Source organism: Haemaphysalis longicornis, unplaced genomic scaffold (assembly GCF_048455015.1).
Source record: "Haemaphysalis longicornis isolate Haplotype H1 unplaced genomic scaffold, Haemaphysalis longicornis Haplotype H1 scaffold_6, whole genome shotgun sequence".
NCBI lineage: Eukaryota > Metazoa > Arthropoda > Arachnida > Ixodida > Ixodidae > Haemaphysalis > Haemaphysalis longicornis.
The window spans coordinates 208926983-208947947 of NW_027526407.1; the positions used below are offsets into that span (position 1 = coordinate 208926983).

Consider the following 20965-nt stretch of genomic DNA (forward strand, 5'->3'; position numbering starts at 1 on the left):
GATTCGTGAACGCCGTCGAGCCCTGTGCTCGCATGCTTTGGGATTCCCCAAATAAACGGCTGTGCTTCGGCACTACTGTCTACTGTGTTCTCGTATCGGCGAACCTCGCTGGGCTGCTGTAGCCATGGGAGCCCGCGTGGTTGACACGCCGGGAGCTAGCGTGGTGGCTTACGCCAGGACTGGCTGAGGTCCCAGAGGAACCCCACGTATATCCCACATGGCGCCCGAACGTGGGTCTCGTATTCGGACGAATTCGAGGTTGCTAGCTCTCCGAGAAATGCGTTGCTGCAGTCGTAGCCCGCTACCCTTTGTCCGGAAGACTTCGGACGAAACGCCTCGCGCCAGTCGGTTGCAGGCAGACAGTTATGATGCCCGATACAGCCGTGACGGCAAATGCGTAAACCTTCCTACACGCACCAGGCGGTGAGTCAGTAGGATACCTCCGAGCACCGCAGTCGCGGCCCGCTTGCGAGACGGGAGGTGCGTAGGCCTTGTTCCAACATGGCGGCGGGTCGCCTTCCTCGTAGCGCCGTCCCCGCGCAGTCGCGCCGGCGGCGCCGGTTGAAGTTTCCCCCATGCGCGGCGGACACTACCGAGCGAGGGTGCGGTGTTTGGGAGTTCGCAAGCCGCACGATGAGCCCGCCGCTACTGCGCTTCGAGTCCGAGGCGGAGTGTTTGCCGATTTGACGCCTGACAAAGAGCGAGGGGGATCGCTGAAGAATCAGTCTCCTCTCGCTGCGGGGGGAAGCGGGAGCAATGGGACCGTTGTCTCCGCGCTTCCGGAGTGCGTGCGTCTCGATGCCGTGAAGTCTCCGCTTGAGATTGCGTTTAGGCAGTAAGAGCTTCGCGCGGCTCGGCAGCGGGCTCGTTGGTCGCGAGAGATCGCCAGTCTTAGTAAGAGACGGACTCTCAGGCGACCTATACCGGTGATGTGCGCCCGTAAGCCGCTGGTATTGCGGTTGGCGCTGGCTCTACGGCAGCTTGTATTGCTGCGAGTGAGTTGCAGGAGCCCGCCTGCTTGATGCTGACGCTGCTTTGCCGACCAACGCACCAGGCCGAAATAGCTCGGACGGGCGTTTCGATGCCGACAACCCGTAATAGTCAGGCGAGCTGCCTCCAGGCGGGGGTGGGGGCTGGAGCACAGTTGCCGGACTCGTGATTCCGCGAGCAAGCGAACGTGCAAGGGGACGCTTGTGCGCTGGAACCGGTCCGGCGCTCCGCTGGTTCGTCGGCGTCCCCCGAGAGATGGCGCCACCGATGTGTGCGGGGATAGGCGCGCGGGCGCGGGCGGCGCGAGCGTGCGCGCACGGGAGAAGGGGAGTCTCGTCGGAGACCCGGTCGGGGCGAGATCGGCGGAACGCGGCGGTGATGGATACTTGTGTCTCAGGTGGGAGCTTTGTTTGTCGCGCGCCGTGAGTGCCTGCCTCCCGTTCGCGGTCACGACCCGGACGGCGTGATTCGTGAACGCCGTCGAGCCCTGTGCTCGCATGCTTTGGGATTCCCCAAATAAACGGCTGTGCTTCGGCACTACTGTCTACTGTGTTCTCGTATCGGCGAACCTCGCTGGGCTGCTGTAGCCATGGGAGCCCGCGTGGTTGACACGCCGGGAGCTAGCGTGGTGGCTTACGCCAGGACTGGCTGAGGTCCCAGAGGAACCCCACGTATATCCCACAACTGGCACCCTCTTGCGAGAACAGCGTGCGCTTCCGCCATGTTGGGGGATTCCCGGATCTCCGGATACCGCTGTGTTCATGATAGCCCGGGGTTAGCGACGCGCACGTCGGCATTTATCGTTGTCCAAGATGCCCAAATACTGCCGTGTAACTTGCTGTTGTCAGCTAGGTCGTGGCTCGAGTGAAGATCTAATAGAAGAAACTAGGGTTTTAGAATTCAAAGGTTTAATTATTGAGAAAAACTGAGGTTACAGTAGATCAGGACAGAGGAGCACGGGTAGAAAACGTCTGACGCGGTGCACAGGCGTGGGGCGACTCTCTGGGCGAACAGCACACACACGTAAGAGAGAGAGAACGAACATAAACAGTCGCGTTGAGTCAGGGGCACGTTCGTGCTCTGGAGGAGCTCGGATTCTCAGCGCGGCCGTGGCCGTAAATTATGGTCGTTCTGCGCATCTTCTGTGCGTCTGGGCGGCAGATTCGGAGATGTTGAGAAGCTAAGGGCCCCGTGGCCGACCGTTCCCGTTTCTCGGCGGAGATTTCTACTAATCGTCAAAGCTAGCTGACACTGTGCACAAAGATGATACCAGGACGACCGCGGAAATAGCATACACGTCTTTTTTTTCTTTATCAACGGAAGCATGACTCGAGCCCTGCGTGAAGTCGCTTGCAGGTGTCGACTTCCCTGTGCGCAGTAATATTATAGCTAGATCGCATGCATTGTCACGAAACGAGAAATATGTGCAGAACTAAAATGGTCCAAAAGTGAGCTATTTTCTAGCCCGGTATTTGCCGCGGAGCAGTCCTCCCTGCTGGTAGTTAAGGCGCACTGCATCGGTAAGCCCGTACTTTATCGGGGGGGGGGGGGGGGGGGGGGGGTAGAATTTTGTGTCTGCCGTTCGTGCTTTGCGCGCCCGCGTTTTCTTTTTATTTTGGACGTTCGGTAGGCTTTTATGGAAGAACTACGCATTCTCTCGTTTGCCAATTGTTATAGGAAATAAGGGATCCGCGAGAGTTACAACCTTCACGTAGCGCCATATAGCGCAAGTAACGTACGTAGTAATTCCGTGTATCGGTCACTTACCGCTCGTCGCCTGCTGTTCTACCGTAGCCTATTTTCCCAAGATCAAATTTTTCGAGCGGAATTTTCTAAGCGGTAGTGTGCACCCAGTTTTGTTGTCCACGGCGCGAGCAAAGGACGCTCAGCGGTCGCCGCGACGCACGCGCACACGAGCGCTCGTCTTTTGCTCGCTCTAGAAGGATTTCGCAGTTTTTTTTTTTTTTGCTAAAGCCGCGGCCTTTGCGTGTTGCGTGTTCTGGGGACGCTCGGCGGTCGCCGCGAGGCACGTGCTCACCAGCGCTCGGCAATTTATTGGTAATTTAATTATTCATTGGCAATTGATTGACAATTTATTGGCAATTTGTTGGTAATTTATTGGCAATGTTTAACACCCCAGGCAAAAATTTGAAGTGGGACCACTTTAAAGTGGGATATCGAACAGGGACCACTTGGCAAGTGGGACCACTTGGCCAGTGGGACCACTTGGGCAAGTGGTCCCACTTGCCAAGTGGTCCTTGTTGGATATCCCACTTGGCAAGCGGTCCCACTTGCCAAGTGGTCCCTGTTCGATATCCCACTTTAAAGGAAGTGGGACCACTTGGGAAGTGGGACCACTTGATAGTGGCATGCTGGAGGCCTTCGGTGCGAAGAAAATCACAGTTTTGCTTACACGTTTGCACGATTTATTTTAGGCACCCAATCAGAAATTACAACTGGTACTTCTTGCCTTCTCGTAGGTCCTGAATTTTCTGTTACACAAGATCAAAGCAATCTAAAGGGTTAGTTGGTCTGGCATGATTAGGAGGAATGCACTAACAAGAGGACAAACCGAAAGAAATGGCACACCAGACATTGCAGTTCGTCCCGCTGTTAATGCATTTCCTTCTAATCATCGTAAAAATTGTATCATAATGTCTCATGAATGCTCTGCTTCTCACTGCTCAGTGGGTCGCTGTTCCCCCCCAAAAAAGAAAAAGGAAAGCATAATCAGGCACATTTTTGCATGAAAAAAAAATGCTGCTGCTTACCAATGCTTGTAGCCACTCTTTCAGGGCTAAGCTGCTTTTTAGTTTTGTAAAAGGTAACAAGTTTAAAGCAAGTGCATTTAATGCCTCACAGGTGTAAATAGTACACCAATCTGTCTGTACACAGATGAAAATAATCCCATTTCTAGCTTGATTATTGAACGAGAAAGTTAATTTGTCTAGAAGTATCTCAACTAGAATTTTTCTAGCTGAAGTAGTAGCTGCATCCTAGATAGAACAATTTGCAACACAAGCTGGATTGCTGGAATTTTTAGCTGCACATCAAGCTACAAAATTGGTCTCTTTCTTGCAGGACAAACATGATTACAAGCAGGAATTATTTAATTTCGTACTGACAAATTCTACTTTCCAGTGTTATTTTCACCTAGACATTGTTTGTCCAGCTAAAATCACCACAATATCTCGCTGGAATTCCATCCTTTCTGGGATGCAATGGATGTTGGCCTATCGCATCTATTGGGTCACGTTACAAAAAATCAGAGAGTTTCCAAGACGACGTGGTCGCATGGCCACTCAAAAACCGCAGAAATATGAATGCTCGTTGATCAGTTTTATAAAACAGAACAAAAGTATTCCACGGGGCTATCGAATTTCTCGCGCTCTCCTTACCTTCAGAGTTTCAGAGTCCCAGAAGTTGCATAACCATCAAATTTTTAATAATTAGTAGCAATACAAATGCAACAAACAACACAAAGCCCAGTAAGCGTTGTGAAATCTACACCCCCCCCCCTTCCGCCCCCCCCCGCCCCCCCTAGACTATTAATTCCCCGCGAGGCCACATGAGCGCATTTCTCCTTCAATTTCCACGTTTGTGAACTCTATGCCTCTGTGAACTCTAAGACAGGCGTCGCGGTATGCGTGCCGTAATCGTGAAGCTCGTCAACAAAGTCAGGCGTCGTTAAATTGCCATACTCGCTCGCCGGCGCACGGCGCAAACTCTTTCTCCTGCCCTCGCATATTAATTTATCGTCCTTCCACTTTGTAAATTCCCATCTATTTAACTACACCTACTACGTCCTGATCTCTTGACTACTTTTCTTCCCGCACAACTCCGCCAGCACCCGGTCGACGCGCACGCTGCCGGGGCGCGTTGGCGAGCGAGTACGGCAGTTTCACGGCGCCTGACTTGGCCCTTGGGTGCCGAGTTTCACGAGGACGGCACGCATATACGACGCCCGCCTTCGGGCCGCAAGGTGGAAGATCACGACGGCGGCAGCCAGTCTCGCGAGCACAATACCTGCGAGGCGCACTGCACGGAATTCACAGTCTCGGGTAGGGGGGGAGATTTCACAAGGACTACGAGGCGCCAGCAAACACCGGCTCCCGCACGCACGTGCTTCACTTGAGCCACGAAACGTGGCTTACACTAATAAAAGCGCAGCTCGTTAACCTCATTTTAGGGGCGAAGCTCCTTAAGGCGTGGGTCTGTCCATCCTCGACGTATGTATGTAGCCACCTCTAGTTTAGTTCTTGGATTGTTTACTAGATGGCGGTACTTGTATATGATGAAAAGATGCGCTTGGATTGTTTACTAGATGGCGTGGCTACCTCTAGTTTAGTTCTTGGATTGTTTACTAGATGGCGGGGAGCGTTGTAATAAAATCCGTTCGCTGTTGGCGCGCGCTCGGAGTCGCCCGATGGATAAGGCTGCAGATGTGCGAGCCCGCGAGGCAGAAGCGCTCCGTGAAGCTGCGCGACGCCGCCGCCAAGATCCTGCCGTACGAGAGCGGGAGGCCGAAGCGTGTCGTCTGGCTGCGCGACGACGCCGCCAAGATCCCAGCGTTCGAGAACGAGAGGCCCAAGCGTCACGGCAACGGCGCGAGGACCCTGCCGTACGCGAAGCGGCACGGCTGCGGCGCGAAGAGGATCTCCAAAACGTCAGAGAACGGGAAGCGGCGAGAAAGCGCGCGTATCGGCAGGCAGACCCCGATGCAGTGAGAGCTCGTGAGGCGTCTGCAAAACGCATCAGGCGAGCTCAGCCCCAAGGTGCCGACGCGCGGTTTAAGCGAGACTTTCTAGACGTTACGTTCGGACACAGATGTAGTGGGCGAACTTTCACTGAGAGTCACGGCTTTACCGATGATTTCCCCTCAGGAGCTTCGCCCACTCATCATCATTCACCCTGTGGATATGCTGTGAATTTTTTAAAATCTACAATGTTAAAAAGCATCCGGCACCACACGTCACAGTTTCATTGGAAAAAAAAAGGTACCTACCTCTTAGTGCGGCCAGACAAACCCGCACACTTGTCACTTCGCCTTGTGCGGAGATATGAAAGCTTGGAACATATGCCGGCGCAGAAGTTCTTGCGTTTCCCGCAGGTGACGCGCTTGCTAATAAACACGATGCGCGTCATCGCAAAGAAAAAAAACACGGTGGTTGCACGCTAATATTACTGAAAAGGCGACCGCGCTCACCAGTCTCATCCACAACATACGCCATTTTGTGACGTTTTTGCATGTGTACGAAACTGCCGCCGGGGTTCAGAATCGCGTTAAAAAGGCTAATAAGCAGTTTTATATGGCATATGCCTTGCAATAAAATTATAACACAAATTTTTGACGTCGTTTAATTATGTTTAGCCCTCATTTTAAGCTTTACAGCTGAAACTTTATCACATAATCTAAATACGACACCAACCCTAACAACTGCCGCACAAAACACTCCCGCTCAGTTTGCAAATCAAGTGCACTGATTGTAGGCCATGTAATTTGGCAGCAGCCGCTCGCGATAGCACTAGCTATTCAATCATTTATACCTCAAGTAGGTGTGCAAACACAGTCCTCAACTACTGCCGATTACATGGGCTGAGACGAGCGGCGCTAACGCGAGATGTGTCGATGGTTGCAACTCTCTTCTCGGTTCATTTTGATCAATGTACAACACCTGCGCACCTGCGCTACGGCAGCAACGCTACGGCCGCCTGAAAAAATGTTTCTGCCATACTAGATAGCAAGTAAGATGTCTTCGAGTGGAGTGTGGGGTATGAGATTAAAAAAAAACGAACTAAATATACGGATTTTTTTCTGTGAATATTTTCGAAAGCTATTTCCACAGTATGGAAGAAAACAATCTGAAATTGTTATTCGATCGACATTCACATTGGCTACTTCGGGATAAGAGGGTAGTGGGGGAAAAGCTACTTCGGGATAAGGGGGTAGTGGGGGGAAAGAGGGGTTATGACCCAAAACCAGTGTTGTAGACGCAGTAGAAGCGCTGCACTTACCGTGGTATTCTGAATCTCTCCTCCACTCAAGCCTCCAGTGAAGAAGGTCCTCGAACTGGATCTCCCCATGCATAAGCATTGCGGAATCCTCCCCTTAGCCGGAATCCTCCCCTTAGTGGAGTGGAGGGAGCCAATTGAGTGGAGGAGGGACTCATAATACGGCCCATATATGTCTCTGTGACTCGGTCAGAGCGCATCCGCTTGAGTGTGTTCAAGTCAGTTTTGAAGCTTGTCTTGGTGTGTCTGAACCATTGGAGTGAAAGCTATAAGGAGGCTGGCTTCTTGAAGAGCTAGCAGTGCGTTGTTCAGGTGCGGTCGAAAGACGGAACTCTGTCCGCTTCAGTTGCAATGTTTTCGCACGCCAGTACGCGACTGTACTGTCCTTGTTTCTTCCATTGCCCCAAATCGTTTAAGTTTCACATGTGACTAGTCGTCCTCCGGGCGGGGCGGCTTCTTCGCCTCCGTCATGTAACAATGTTCAAATTACGTTGAGATGAGCTTCATTAGAGAGACCTCAGTCCGTTTGGTGATGTAGAGTCTGTAGGGTAAGTGAGTACGAAACTGGTGAATTTGAGGTTAGGTCCAATCAAGCGAGGTGGTCTGCCCACTAATCCCATGGCAACATTGTGATAGGCTACGAATCGTTCAGAATTTCTGATTGAAAAGCGATTTATGGGGACTGGGGCACAAGACAACTCAACACTTACTTGCAGGTGCTTTGTTTCGTTCAACGCATGTAACATTTTGGTTGACTGCGGAATGAAGTATACGCAACATTTATTATTTGGCTGGAACGAATATATAATTACAGGTGGTATTCATGGCTATGCCTTGAACCGAAGCAATATTAGTACACCGGTGTCCGGTGTGGTTTGATCTTTCCGCATTTTCCCCTCTTCCGACTTCTACTGTTTGCCCGTCCATTTTTATTATAATAACCACTCTTAGAAAGGTACGCTTTCTGTGGATATACATGTTCGCAATGTGTTGAATTACATCCTGTGGACTTGCGGGTGTGTCTGCGTTAGAGACGTCTCCAAAACCCACCAGGACAATGATGAAAGGGAAACAATACGCTTAAGCACTGTTTTGACGCAAAAAGTGTAATTTGGCCGATAGAAGCAGAGAACGTAGGCTGCGGACTTATGGCGACATTTAATGTTATCAGGGGCGTTGGACAAGGCTTTTAGCTTTCTTTTTTTTTCTTTTTTGAACGACAATTTAACATGTTTGGTAGCGGCTGGACGTAAAAGGGGAGGCAGAGCTGGATGGCCATTAGCCGAGGACAGGCTCCTTCCTGGCAAGTTCGCTAAGAACTCACAGGTGTGAATGCAGAGGCAGTGGAACAGTATTTGTGTTTAAAGTTTATTCACATTATCAATCAAGGTTAAAGGTGCTCCGTGGACTATAATGTTCACTCATGAGCGGGAGCTTCAGTGGAAGGAGCAGCATCCCCGAGGTGGGCATGGGCCTCATCAGAAGGTCTGCAGCTGAAGAATGCTGTGCGAAGTTCTGCGTTCTCTTCGGGCTGAATAAGAAATAAGAAAAAGAACATATGAGGCCTTACAGCTGCAAAGCTATCCCTTGTGACAAAGAACTCTCAACGATCTCGAGTCATTCTTCTTTTGTTTTGAAGTGCAACTAATGCATCTACCTCAAGGTTAAAAAAACATGTTCCATCCCAGTCTAAAAATACCGGCGTTTTTGACCACGTGAAGAATGTGTTCATTAGTGGTATAGGCACTCAGCCTGCGCCCCGTTAATGATGTCCTCTGTTAATGGGTAATGTGTCTTGCGACTGCCTGAAAAAGTGAAATGGCGAACTCTACTGGTTGGATGAGTAAGGTCAGAGAGTTATGAGTGGCGTTACGTAAAATATTCATATAAATTTAGAGAAAGCAATCAACTTTTCTTTTCAAAGCAAATTAACCCATTTTTCGTGGTGAAAATATGCCCTCTGAAAGTTCTTTGTGTGTATGTAAAAAAAGACAAAGGTGGGCTGGAACTGAGCCTGCACAAGTTACAGAAATGTTCCTGCACATATGAGTTACGTGAAAATGTTTTAGTGGATTTTCTCGGCAATCCTAGGGTTCTGCATTGATAACGACGAACAACAGAAATTTGAGCTCGGATTGCGGGGCTACTGCACTGCACAAGTATACACCCGGCAAACCGTCCTTTCAACGCTCCTGCTATTAAGGCTAGCACTACAATGTTTGAAAGCTAACTTTATAACAATGTTTCATTTTGAAATGAAAGTGGTATGTCCCTTGTACTAGGCCTAACGCTATGCTTAAGGTATTAATAAATAAATAAGCTAACGCGCTGACAGTGCCCTACCCTTTACTTCTGACCGTGGTGCGGACAATCACTGACTCCGTGTGAGAGACAGTTGCGCATAGAATTGTCCTCCCACATATTTAGTTTGCCTTCTCTGAAAACACTTATTTTGCAGACAGAAATTTTCAACGTACTGAAAAATAGTCCACACTGGTAATATGACCCAGATGAACAGCTGTTTGATTCATTTAAGTTTTGCGTAATTTACCCTCCGGAATCGCTCTGTAGCTAAGGCGTTGAGCTGTTGAGCCCGGACGTAGGTCGATACCGGCTACGAAGTCAATTTTTCTGGTGGAGGCGAGAACACAAAAAACTCTCTTGCGTCGAGATTTCGGCGCACGGTAAAGATCCCCAGGTGGACAAAATTCATCCTTCGTCCTCCACTACGGCGGGCGTCATAGGCCACATGCAGCTTGGGCGCGCTAAACTCCCAAAATATGGGCAATATTAGACGTTGGAAACAGCGCCTTTCCTTGGGCAACATCGCAATCAAACTGCGTTATTTAGAAACACAGTTCCTTCCGCATAACGCCAAACATTTACCGTGGTTCTAAAGCTTTCTTTTATGAATGCTACGATTTAAATATTCTCTCTTTTACGGCATGTGGTTGGGCGCTCGTAATTTTTGGGAAAAAACGCCGTAGTAAAAACTGAAAGGTAAACACGCGCAGTGCTTGGAAGTTATACCATTCTGTAATCTCCTAGCACTCACCGTGAAAACGCTAGTCTGGTTGCCACGGTTGCCTTCCTGCGGAGAGAGGGATACAACAGCGTAATTAGCAGTAACACCATAGCACACGTTTTCAGGAAGAAATGTTGATATTTCCCCAACTTTCAAGAGAGTACCTCTGGCATCCGTTTTGGTGGTTTGCCTCTCTCTTCGGTCGAAGAACTGTTTGCTACACGGACTCTTTTCACACTCCCGCGCGACTGAATATACTCAAGTATGAGCCAGTTTTGGTTGAACGTCATTGGCAGCCGAACCGACTTTCTGCAGTTAGTGCAATAAAAGCTCCCTGGCGCCAACCGTTCAAAGATTAATCTGGACTGGCTATATGAGATCCCGGCGTGGCATTTCGTGCAATTTATTCATCCCAGGCTGTGAAACTTCTCATAGGTTGCTTATAGTAACACGGAGAATAGCTTCATATTTTTTTCCACCATTTGAAACTCAGGAAGGGCTCGATAACTTAACTAAGAGTTTGGGATACATACTGCTCTATTTATGCACAAGAAATAGGTTTTTGATTATTTTAACTAGAAAGTCTGGGTTGTTTGACTTCAGAACAAACTTATCTTTACATAAATAAACCCAGGTAAAGCGAACGCATTTGGGCATACAGTGGCACACCGCCCTTTCCGGCCCTTCTCAGGGTAGTGATAAGTTCTGTCATTGTTTGTTTTGAAGAGCACCGAATTTTTTTCGCTGTGCGACCGTGGTATGAAAACCGAAATGGCTGAAAAAATGGCGCCTCCCACAGAGCATCAGCGCAAGGGTTCCAACGCTTTTCGAGAATGTTATTTTCTGAGTGACCACAACAGCAGGAGCAACTCGAACAATGCAGAAAAAAACAACAAAGCCGCCTTTTCGTGCAATTTTTCTTATGCTGTAGAGACATCAACCTTCTCTTTGCCAGCTGAGTGACCCGCAACATTTTGGGGGTAAACTTTTCTTTCTCTTTTCCTATGTTTGGCATTCTCCAACTTTGACTACACATATAGAGGGACTGACCGTAAATATTGCAGGTTGGTTAGCACCTGAATTAAGTGCAAAACTGTCGAATATCGGTGCTCAAGCAGGGTAACAAACCGGGGCTGTTTCGTATGCAAGAATATTGAAACCGAAACGCCAAAACAATGTACGAGGTCAAATACAGGAGTTACTGGAAGAATCCACAGTAAATGAATTAACAATAATTATTCAGATTGCAATTGAAGTTGCAATAGACAAATGCTTACACTCACTCACTCACTCACTCACTCACTCACTCACTCACTCACTCACTCACTCACTCACTCACTCACTCACTCACTCACTCACTCACTCACTCACTCACTCACTCACTCACTCACTCATTGGTGTTTATTGTTATGCGGAACATTCAGTGACGACCACCCAGTGTTACGTTGGTCCTTACCAGGGTGCCTCCATTGCTTTCGCACACCTTCCTGACGCCGCAAAGGATAGAATCGCAGCCGAGATGCTCACGGACCTGATCCAGCTTTGTCTTGACCTAAGAGGGAAAAGACAATTTAAAACCTGTCACCCTAACATGTTTGAATCTCAAGGTTAATCCGAGAGCACTCCTTGCGTATAGCGTGTTTAAGCTTGCTAGTAACTAGAAGACCTTGCTGCGCATGGCATTTCACAACCAGGTGGGCTAATATTACCCTTTTATAGTCGTTCCCTGAACAGCCACTGTGTCAGACGGGATACGGAAGTACACCAGAGCAAACTATACAATACTGAGACAGATTTGAGCGTTATAAGAAAGTAACTTCTACTTCCCTTCTTCCTGCTCTACCATGCAGAATAACGTACCACCAGAAATCAATGAGTCAAACTTTTCGCAATAAAAATCAATTCAGATGCAAACAGAGATGAGTAAAAATATCTAGGGATGGCCTCACAGGGATACTGTAATTTTCAGCAACTGCCATCTCCCAGACCGTCCCACTCAGTAAGGCAGCAAGAAATACGGCAAGCAATCAAGTGAACAATCCAATATTCTTAGGACGCGGCGTGCCGCATATACCTATTCTTGGAAAATTACCCATTTGTGTACGTGTAGAATGGGTTTGAGAATAAAACCTGTAATAACGATACCGTAGGTTATCCTGCAACGCGTGACTCTATTGCAAGAACTGAATTGCAATATCTGCTTGGCATATCAACCCTTTCAGTCACGAATTATTATATTCACGACAGAAAAATTCCATACTTGGAGGTTTAGCAGTGTCAAGTGTCTAGAGGTAAGAAAAAAAAGTGGTCTCTCTCCGCAAATGGCGTCGCGTCCTCTTACGGAGACACCATTACTCAATCCTGCTTTTCCCTATAAAAAATAATAAATATCCTGAGGCACTTTACAGACAAGGAGGTGAAATAATAATTTCTGGATATGAAAGAGGTGTTTTAGCCTTTATAAATGATTTACGCCGCAGTACAAGAGAACGTAGGACGGCAACACACCGGAGCTCCCACAAAACTTGGTGGCGTCCATTTGGAAACGATATTTATGAATGCGGTTCCGCCATTCCACATCACATGGTGCTACCTTTCACTTCCGTTGGTTTCGAACATCAGCCGCAGCGCTCTGCGGCATGAACTCTTTTCGTGTTCACGAGGAAAACGACGAAGAAAGTCGCGTCTCCTTAATGGAGACACGGTGACTGAAAGGGTTAAGCTCGTGTGACTATTCAACTTTCTCTGACTTCCCAATAAATTACAAGTTATGACAAGTGTGCGTAAAAACCAGTGAGAACGTTCCCACCACTTCTGCCACAATCGGGGCCATGCAGCAGTAACACAGCACGTGGTGTGGGTTGTTCAGTAGCTATTAGGCTAAAACAGCAGCTTTCCGTAGTATTAACGACAAAGAATATATACTGACTGACAGAAGTACATGTCCCCTCACCAAGGAAAAACACATGCTGCTTGCACTGTTTTCGGAATATTCGTTGTACATTGAATAGGTGAATAGAACGTACCGCATCACCTATATGTGTTTGCACGCATTCCAGCACATGACTGAGAGGTCCATCTTCCAGCTCTGTAATTGAAACAAATAATATTGACGCTTCACTTCGTGAACGCGGGATATATGCTCATGCGAAACTGGGCACGCCTAGCCAACGCCCTTTTGGCGGTTTTGTTCAGCGCATGCCAGGTACTCGCTGCGTCTAAACCCCGACCAGCGGTGTGCTCGTGATTGGCAGCTGGATATATCTACCGAGTAGTAGTAGTAGTAAAGCTTTTATTTGGGGAAGGGAGGGCTAAAGCCACTTGGTGGGGAAAATGGGATATGAAGGAGGGGATTACACAGGTTTCTTCAGTTCCAAGCACTTTTTCTTCTATTCACTGACTGTTCGGAGGCTTCGCCGGGGTCGTCCTTCGTCAGACTACTCGCGACAGACCACTTTTGGTTGCAAATTTGCCTATTTCGTGTAATAAAGACTTATCTAGTGCGGTATGTGCTTCTTGGTGTATGGTGTTTAGATCAATGTGTCGAATGTTGTCTGAACGATGTGCATCGAAGAATGGGCATACACATACTAAGTGGTGAAGGTCTGCTTTGGTGTTCGTGTTACAGTAGGGACAATGTGGGGGTGAGGGTGTTGTGGGGCCCTTTGTCCACTTCTGAATGATATGTGGGGTGTAAGCTGCATTGGCGCAAATCTTGTTGATGAATACTTCTTCGGCTCTTGTTAATGAGGGCATGTTAGCAAGGTAACCAGATGGTGTCACTTGTTCGTACTGACATTTCTTGCGCCTCTTGAGTCGCTGGATGAGTAGGGCAGGTGAAGTAGCCGAGGTATAAACCAGCGGAGGGGTAACGTTAAGACTCTCCTGCGCCGCTGCGTGAGCGGCCTGGTTTCCTGGGCTGGCCTCTTCATGACCCGGTGTCCAGTCGATTCGGATGTTCACTTTCTGGCTCTTTAGTAGTTCCTTAAGCAGTAATATGGAGTTAACAAGTGGGTTGAGTGAAAGGGGTTTTCGTAGTTCTCGGATTGCTGCGAATGAATCTGTCAAAATGCGCACGTTGTGCGGTGGTTTAAAGTCGATTTCGTAGCAGATGTGGTTAATCGCGCTGTTTATGGCGTGTAGTTCTCCTTCTAATGCGGTTCCATCGTTTTGGTTGAAAGATATCTGCCCGTTAAAAGATGAATTTTCGGGGCATGTCCATGCTGCACCGATATGTGTGGGAGTCACGCTTGCATCCGTGAAGATATCAATTTCATTTGGCAGTTTAGACGCCATCAGGTAGTGAATACGTTGAGATCGGGTTGCTGGAAGAGCCCGTGGGATTGGCTTGCTGAGGTGGCTTTCGATGTTGTTTGATATCGACCAGGGTGCAAGGGGGATGGGTAGCTCAATTGGTGGTGCGGGTTTTTGTTCGTCCCATGCCGTGAGGAGCAATCCTTGGCGGGTGAGACCGAGTACATGCCGCGGCCTTGACTCGGCAGCGTTCATTAATTCCCGTGTTCTTCTCAAAGGATGGGAGGGCGATGAGCGTTTCTCTGTTTTTTTTTTTTTGCGTTTTATTTCTTAATCGCACCAGCTTTCACATTGGCCGTCGTGTGTATCACTTCATGCCTACTCCCCCGCTATACAACACACTCCTCCGTGCCTTACGTGGCACGCTGTCCTCCTTGTCATGGTGGCCTCGTCCACCGGCGCTTCTGTACTCTTCCAGCTCGCATGCTTCCGACTTAATCCAGCCGATTTTTAAGACGGGGCAGTCATGCTTGCGGGTAAAGGCGACATGTGCTGCAAATGACCACTTCTCGCTAGAAAAACGAACTTTAGTGGTCGTAAAAACACCCCACGAACGACTTACTGGTACTTTACCCAAAATGGGATCGAATAACAAGTTTGTAGCTCACTTGTTTCATTAAATTTTATTTTGGCCCATAAGAACCAAGTCATATCAACACGCACACATATCCCGCCTAGATATCGCTTGAAACGGGGTTCCCCCTTCGACTCACTAATCGGCACTCCCCGCACTATAAGTATAATAAAGCCAAATGTACTTTTTCAAGCAGTCGAGTAATCAATGCTCGTGTGAACAACGAATGTCTTCAGGCGTGTCGAGCTTGTCGTACTTGTTTTTTTTTCATGATTTCCAACTCTGCAGTATTGTGCTGCTCACTTCAAAAGAAGTTTGAGTGGGGATGGAAGTTAACAGATCAAATCATTGCCAAAGCCTTTCAGAAAATTCTTATAACCTCGGTCAACATACGAGCACAGCTGGCCAGCACGAGAAACGTTGCTAAACGCATAATATGTATGGAGCACGAAGGGTAAAGTGTCGCGTTTTTCTAGATGAAGTGACTCGCAGTTGCTATCAATGAATGAATGAATGCTTAAATAAATTAATGCAACTTTATTCGCCATCCAATGGCGGCGAAGACGTTGGTTCATGTACTGCTCGGAGGCCCGCCAAAACAATAAGTGAGGGGATTGGTCTGCGTGCGTTTTGCGTTTTACGTCACGACGAAACGGACGCAAAACGTGCGTTTCGCGTCCGTTTCATCGTGACGTAAGCTTACGGTTGTAGGGGGCTCTGGGTTAAATTTTGCGCAACAGTTTTCGTAAACATACTTTAAACAACTAAAAAGATGTAAACTATTTTTATGTGTTTATTTGAACGTAGTTTGAAAGCTTAAACATGACAAGATTTTTATATTACGCAGTTGAAAATGTTTACCACAAGGCGACGAATGCCAAAAGATGCATGCTGCAGGCAGTTGTTTCCTGTGGTAGTAAAGCGTAAACAATGCTACGACTGTTCTTTTTTTTCGCGCTTGGACCACGATTTTTATGTCCGTGACAACGACTGTGTATCAAGACAATAACCTGTTACGTATGTCGGCATCGACGCACTTGCGGCATACTGACGCGAGCTTATACCAGACCCTCGAATGGTTCGTTACGGCGTCGGAATTCCTGTGGTACTCTCTGAGTGAAAAAATGTGGGAGTGGTCGGAATTTTTGTTTCTTTTGTATCTCTACTTCGCGTCATGTCTACGAACGTTAAGCTGGTATGCGTATCCGTAAAGTACCAAATAAAATTTATAAATTTAATGCTGAGTTCTTGTGAAATTTTGGTCATCTGTTCGGCAGCTATCAAGCTCGCAGACGATCGTTTATTTCACTCTGTGATAGCGACGGCGTAGATGCACCGGCTGACGGAGGGCTGCGACAGCGATATAGTTTCTTCGTTACCGACGGCTGACTGAAAGCTACCGGTAGCGAAGAAACAAAGGGCATATCCCTTCGTCCTCGACACTGACATCATGGTGCCGCCGGGCAAGTTCGCCTCACAGCTCGTCACACAGCCACCACACAGTCCTATGCGAAAGGCGGAATGCTGGTGCAGGAACTTCGAACGGGTCAACATTACTTATTTACCTCTTGTTCTGCGAGCGAGCCAACAATAAGGCGATGAAAAATCGTCTGCTCCGAGAAACTGCGGTTCAGCGGAGTAGCTTGGCAGTGTTTGGGTTGCGCCACATCCGAGTGTTCGCTTTTAACCAATCATGGCTCGCTCAAAATGGACGCTATTGAAATGGACGCGAAACGGGCAAAAACTTCAGAATACCGCCCCTGGGCCCAAATTTTCAACCTCAATCGTTATACGTACCCACTATTAGTTGTGGCGAATATTACACAATGACAAATCGACTAGATGCAGGCTACGGCATACAAGTTAATCGGAAATGTACCGTCCTTTTTCTGTCTTCCGAACGACAGGTGTTTTGAAACGTATTGGAATTGCAGTTTCGCCAAACGCCGGTTACAATGAAGAGTAAGCACCCGCCGCCGTGGCTTAGTGGCTAAGGCGTTGTACTGCTGAGCACAAGGACGCGAGTTCGATTCCCGGTCGCGGCGGCGTTTTTCTGATGGAGGCGAAAAGCAAAACCGCTCGTGTATACGAGATTTCGGCTCACGCTAAAGATCCCCAGGCTGTCAAAATTAATCCGGAGCCCTCCACTACGGCGCGCCTCATCACCTGTGTTGAATCAGCGTGTTAAACCTTAGAATAAATCAAATCAATGAAGATAAGAGTAAGCCGTCAGATCATCTTGGATCGATACAAACTGGCTTATCACGCAACGTTCCCAGACTCCCTACGTTTCCACCGTGGGAGGCAAATCAGCGTCGAAGAATCATGCCGTACAGTTTCACTTCTGCTTCTCGAGTATACCAACATTTCCTGCGTGATAACCCAGTGCTGTGCAGAAGGGAGCTCAAGGTTTAGTTTGCGCGGCACCGCCATCGAATTTTTCCTCGAATCCGTTTGTAGCGCAGGCACTTCAATCCGTAGCCTGTATCTCTAAACAGCTTGCTTTGATTTATTGTAAGGTTTAACGCGGCGACGCAAGGCAGGCGATGAGGTGCGCCGTAGTGGAGGGCTCCGGATTAATTTTGACCACCTGGGGATCCTTAACCCGCGCCGAAATCTCGAACACATGGGCGTTTTTGCTTTTCGCCAGCATTCGAAAAGCGGCCGCCGCGGCAGGGAATCGCCTCCACAAAAGTGATCACTACTGATGAAACCAAAAAATTGATCCTTGTTTTCTTTTTTTTTTTTTTGAAGGTGGGTGCATTCAATGAATGAAAGAGATTAATAGGTTGCGTCGTTATGTAGCAGCCGTTATGTAGCAGCAGATTCACAAAGCTATCTGCACATGAGATATCACAATAGCTGCTTAGGATTGGTTGCTTCCGTTGCGCGATTGGTCGCCCGCAAAAGGTGAGAGGATAACCAGGGCTTCGGTTAACCACAAACAGCCCTTAGGGAATCGTACGTGTGATGACATTCGTAAAATGTGGCCAAATGTACTTCAGTAATTAGAAAGAAAAGCCGTCTAAAAGCTTCCTTTGTACTTCCGTCGACAACCCCTTACAGTGACGCTCCCACTTATTTGCAGTGGACTTCTATGCTACCACAGTCTTATCGTCACTCAGTGTTAGCCTAGTTCATAATTACCATTTGCGTGAGCTATGGGAGACATGTGTGTTCGCCGCGTGCACAATCAAAAGCGGCCGCGGGTATGCGTCCTCAAAACGCACGACCAACTGTTGCAATGAAACTGGCTAAGTGGGCCAGCGGCAAAGCTCTGCATACTATTTCACTGGAAAATGTGACGTTACACAATGTAAGCATGACATGAGTACTAATGGATGTCAGAGTGCAGGACTCATTTCTAAAACAAATCGCACAGCTCACTTCAATATTGGTCAGATTTTCTCTATTGCATTCAGTGAGTGGTCATTGAGGTTTAAGAAGCAAAAAAAAAAAAAAAACATCCTGGGGAATCATAATGTATTACCTGCCTTTTAGCGAATTTGTGCGTTCGTCGTCACAACAGTAAAGAGGAAATCAGAACTCACAAAGTACTTCTTCGGGACAAAATGATTTCTAACAAACCGTTTTAAGTTGAACCCGCCGCGATGGCTGAGTGGCTAAGACGCTGTGCTGCTGATCCCAAGGACGCGCGTTCCATTTCCGGCCACGGTGGCCGCTTTTCTAATGGAGGTGAAAAGCGAAAATGCCCACGTGTTCGACATTTCGGCTCACTTTAAGGATCCCCAGGGGGTCAAAATTAATCTGGAGCCCTACATACGGCGCGCCTCATCGCCTACGATGCGTCGGCGACAAAACCTCATAATCAATCAAATCAATCAGTTTTAAGTTGATCCGGAATACTTAGCCCACCGTCGGAAAACCCTTAAACAGACCGAATGTGTAGGTTGCTTGGCAATGGTTCATGCTAATGGTCGGGAGAATCAGCGACAAATAAGAATCAGATACGAGGCAAAAAAAAAAAAAGTCTATGGGTTGTCTTTTTTTTGCCTCGTGTCTACGTCCTATCTTTCGCTCGTTTTGCCAATATTAGGCAAAAGCTACGACTGTCATTTGTGTCTTTTGGAAACTTCACATAGCTTTTTTTAGCGCTACCCGCGACTTTCTGTTCCCGCTGCTTTTAACAAAATCGCTGTATACTTAATGTGTTTCGTGCCGTTGTTGGCATTGATATAACGACGCTTTCCAGGAACTCGTGCGTACATTGAGCTTCGTACTCTTACTTGACGCATATTCTGCTGGATATATAAAGGTGTGAATTATGCATAAACCTTAGGGCTGTACTTGCATTCCTTAAAATGTGTTCAACCATAAGCCTATGCGTGGAGCGATTTCGACAAGGGTAACGTATCCTGTTTCCACCTGATTAGGAAGCCATGTGTGAATCGTTTTTCGCGGCATGGGTGTGACGTCAGCAAAGTTTTCGAATGCGAAAACTTCCACTACCATTTGCTATAATGACATTAACGTGCGGGAAATGCATGGTTCACAGAATTACTATAGCAATTATACTGTACAGCGCGGTCTTCGAAGATTCGGTTTTCGTCGTGCTGCGTAGATTAGCGTGGAACAGCTCGCTAACCTACGAGGCACTACAGCTCCTGGATCAGTTTATCGAGCCTTGGTACGTTGAAAAGCTTAAATGTAGTCTGCGGGTTTTACTCGTACCCGCAACGTTATCCGTTCACAACAACTTCTTTCACGATTTCAGAAGTTATTAGACATTGCGCGCAATGGCTACTGTATAGGGCATTTTTCCTTCCTTGAACAGAACGACGAAAATACCTAGGCTGAATGGACGGTACGGAACTCACGGCAGACGGAGTGGTTGTGGTGTCCGTGGTGGTGGTGGTGGTGGTGGTGGGGGTGCTGGGAGTGCTCCCCTTGCTGTTCCTGGGCCTGTGGCTCTTCATCGTTTGCGTAGGCAACCGCGCAGATAAGGGCTAGGATGAAGACGGCCTTCATGGTGATTCTTGGTGGTGTGGACACTGTCCGGTAGAGAATGCCACGTCCCCTTCGGGGCTCGCTTATATACGGTGGCCAACCGGTACCCTGCCGTTGTCAGATGGCAAGGGAAGCACTGGCACACCCTTACCCCCCAGCCCAGTGGGCGGTGTTTCTCGCACGAGAGAAGCAAAGGCAGGAAAAGAGAGGGTTATCCTAAACGCAATGAGATGTCGTCGAGTCGCCACTGAGATTAAAAGCTCAGAATGGCTCATGCGGTGACGCTTGCTTGCCGTGATGTAACGTTTCCGCCATCGGCATGTCGCTTGCCCTGCGCTTCCCGCTTGGCTCATTCTTATCTTCTTGACGCTCTTAAGGAAAGCTAGACCGATATCGCGGCGTAATTCAACACCAAATCTTTCTCTAAAATATCAAGCTGTTACAAAACGGGATGAAGTGAGGTACCATATGGCCACTCCTATATCACAATCCGAGAGAAAGCCTTTCACTATTCAAGCATCTCCTTGTCCTCCCTGCGTTTTCGAGTTTTATCTGTTTCTTTCCACACTCTGCGACCTCATTTTTATCGGCTTTCTCGCCTGCTATTTCCCACCCTTGCTTAACTGTAGCATTGGGGCTTTCAAGAAGTCGAAATGATTTCGGTTCCGCCTAGTGGAATCCCGTGCGCCTTTATGGACAGGCATTACGTCGATGTGCTAGCACTCACGCTCTAACACGGATACCGTTTGTGGAGCAAGTGTGTTTAGAAATTCGGCTTTTGTGAGTCGCAGCTGGCGTTAGGAAGGTTATGATATTTCCTCAAAAGTAAATTTAGTGCGGTGTCATTACGTATTAAATGTGTGCCAGAAGGCTGACTTATTGCTCAGATTGAATTTTTTTTACAGCCGGCAATAATTTAGTCCCGGAAATCTACCGGCCAATTTCCATTACATGGACAGAGTGCAAAATGTTAGAACACATAATATCGAAGCATTTAGTTGAATGAATTGAAAATAACTTAATCTACAGCAAGCAGCATGGTTTTCGCCATTGCTTCTCTACAGTGACGCTGATTTTTGAAG

At 47.9% G+C, this 20965-nt stretch overlaps 1 protein-coding gene across 1 annotated transcript; it reads right to left on the reverse strand.

The window, feature by feature from the left end:
- Positions 1-8351: 8351 nt before the first annotated feature.
- LOC144141322 (uncharacterized) lies at positions 8352-19977 on the reverse strand. The gene is made up of 5 exons (XM_077672893.1): positions 19754-19977; positions 13054-13115; positions 11484-11579; positions 10058-10093; positions 8352-8533 (listed from the first exon to the last, which is right to left on the reverse strand). The coding sequence occupies exons 1-5, from the start codon at positions 19902-19904 to the stop codon at positions 8420-8422; spliced, it is 459 nt and encodes a 152-aa protein (XP_077529019.1). The 5' UTR covers positions 19905-19977; the 3' UTR covers positions 8352-8419.
- Between the last annotated feature and the right edge of the window lie 988 nt (positions 19978-20965).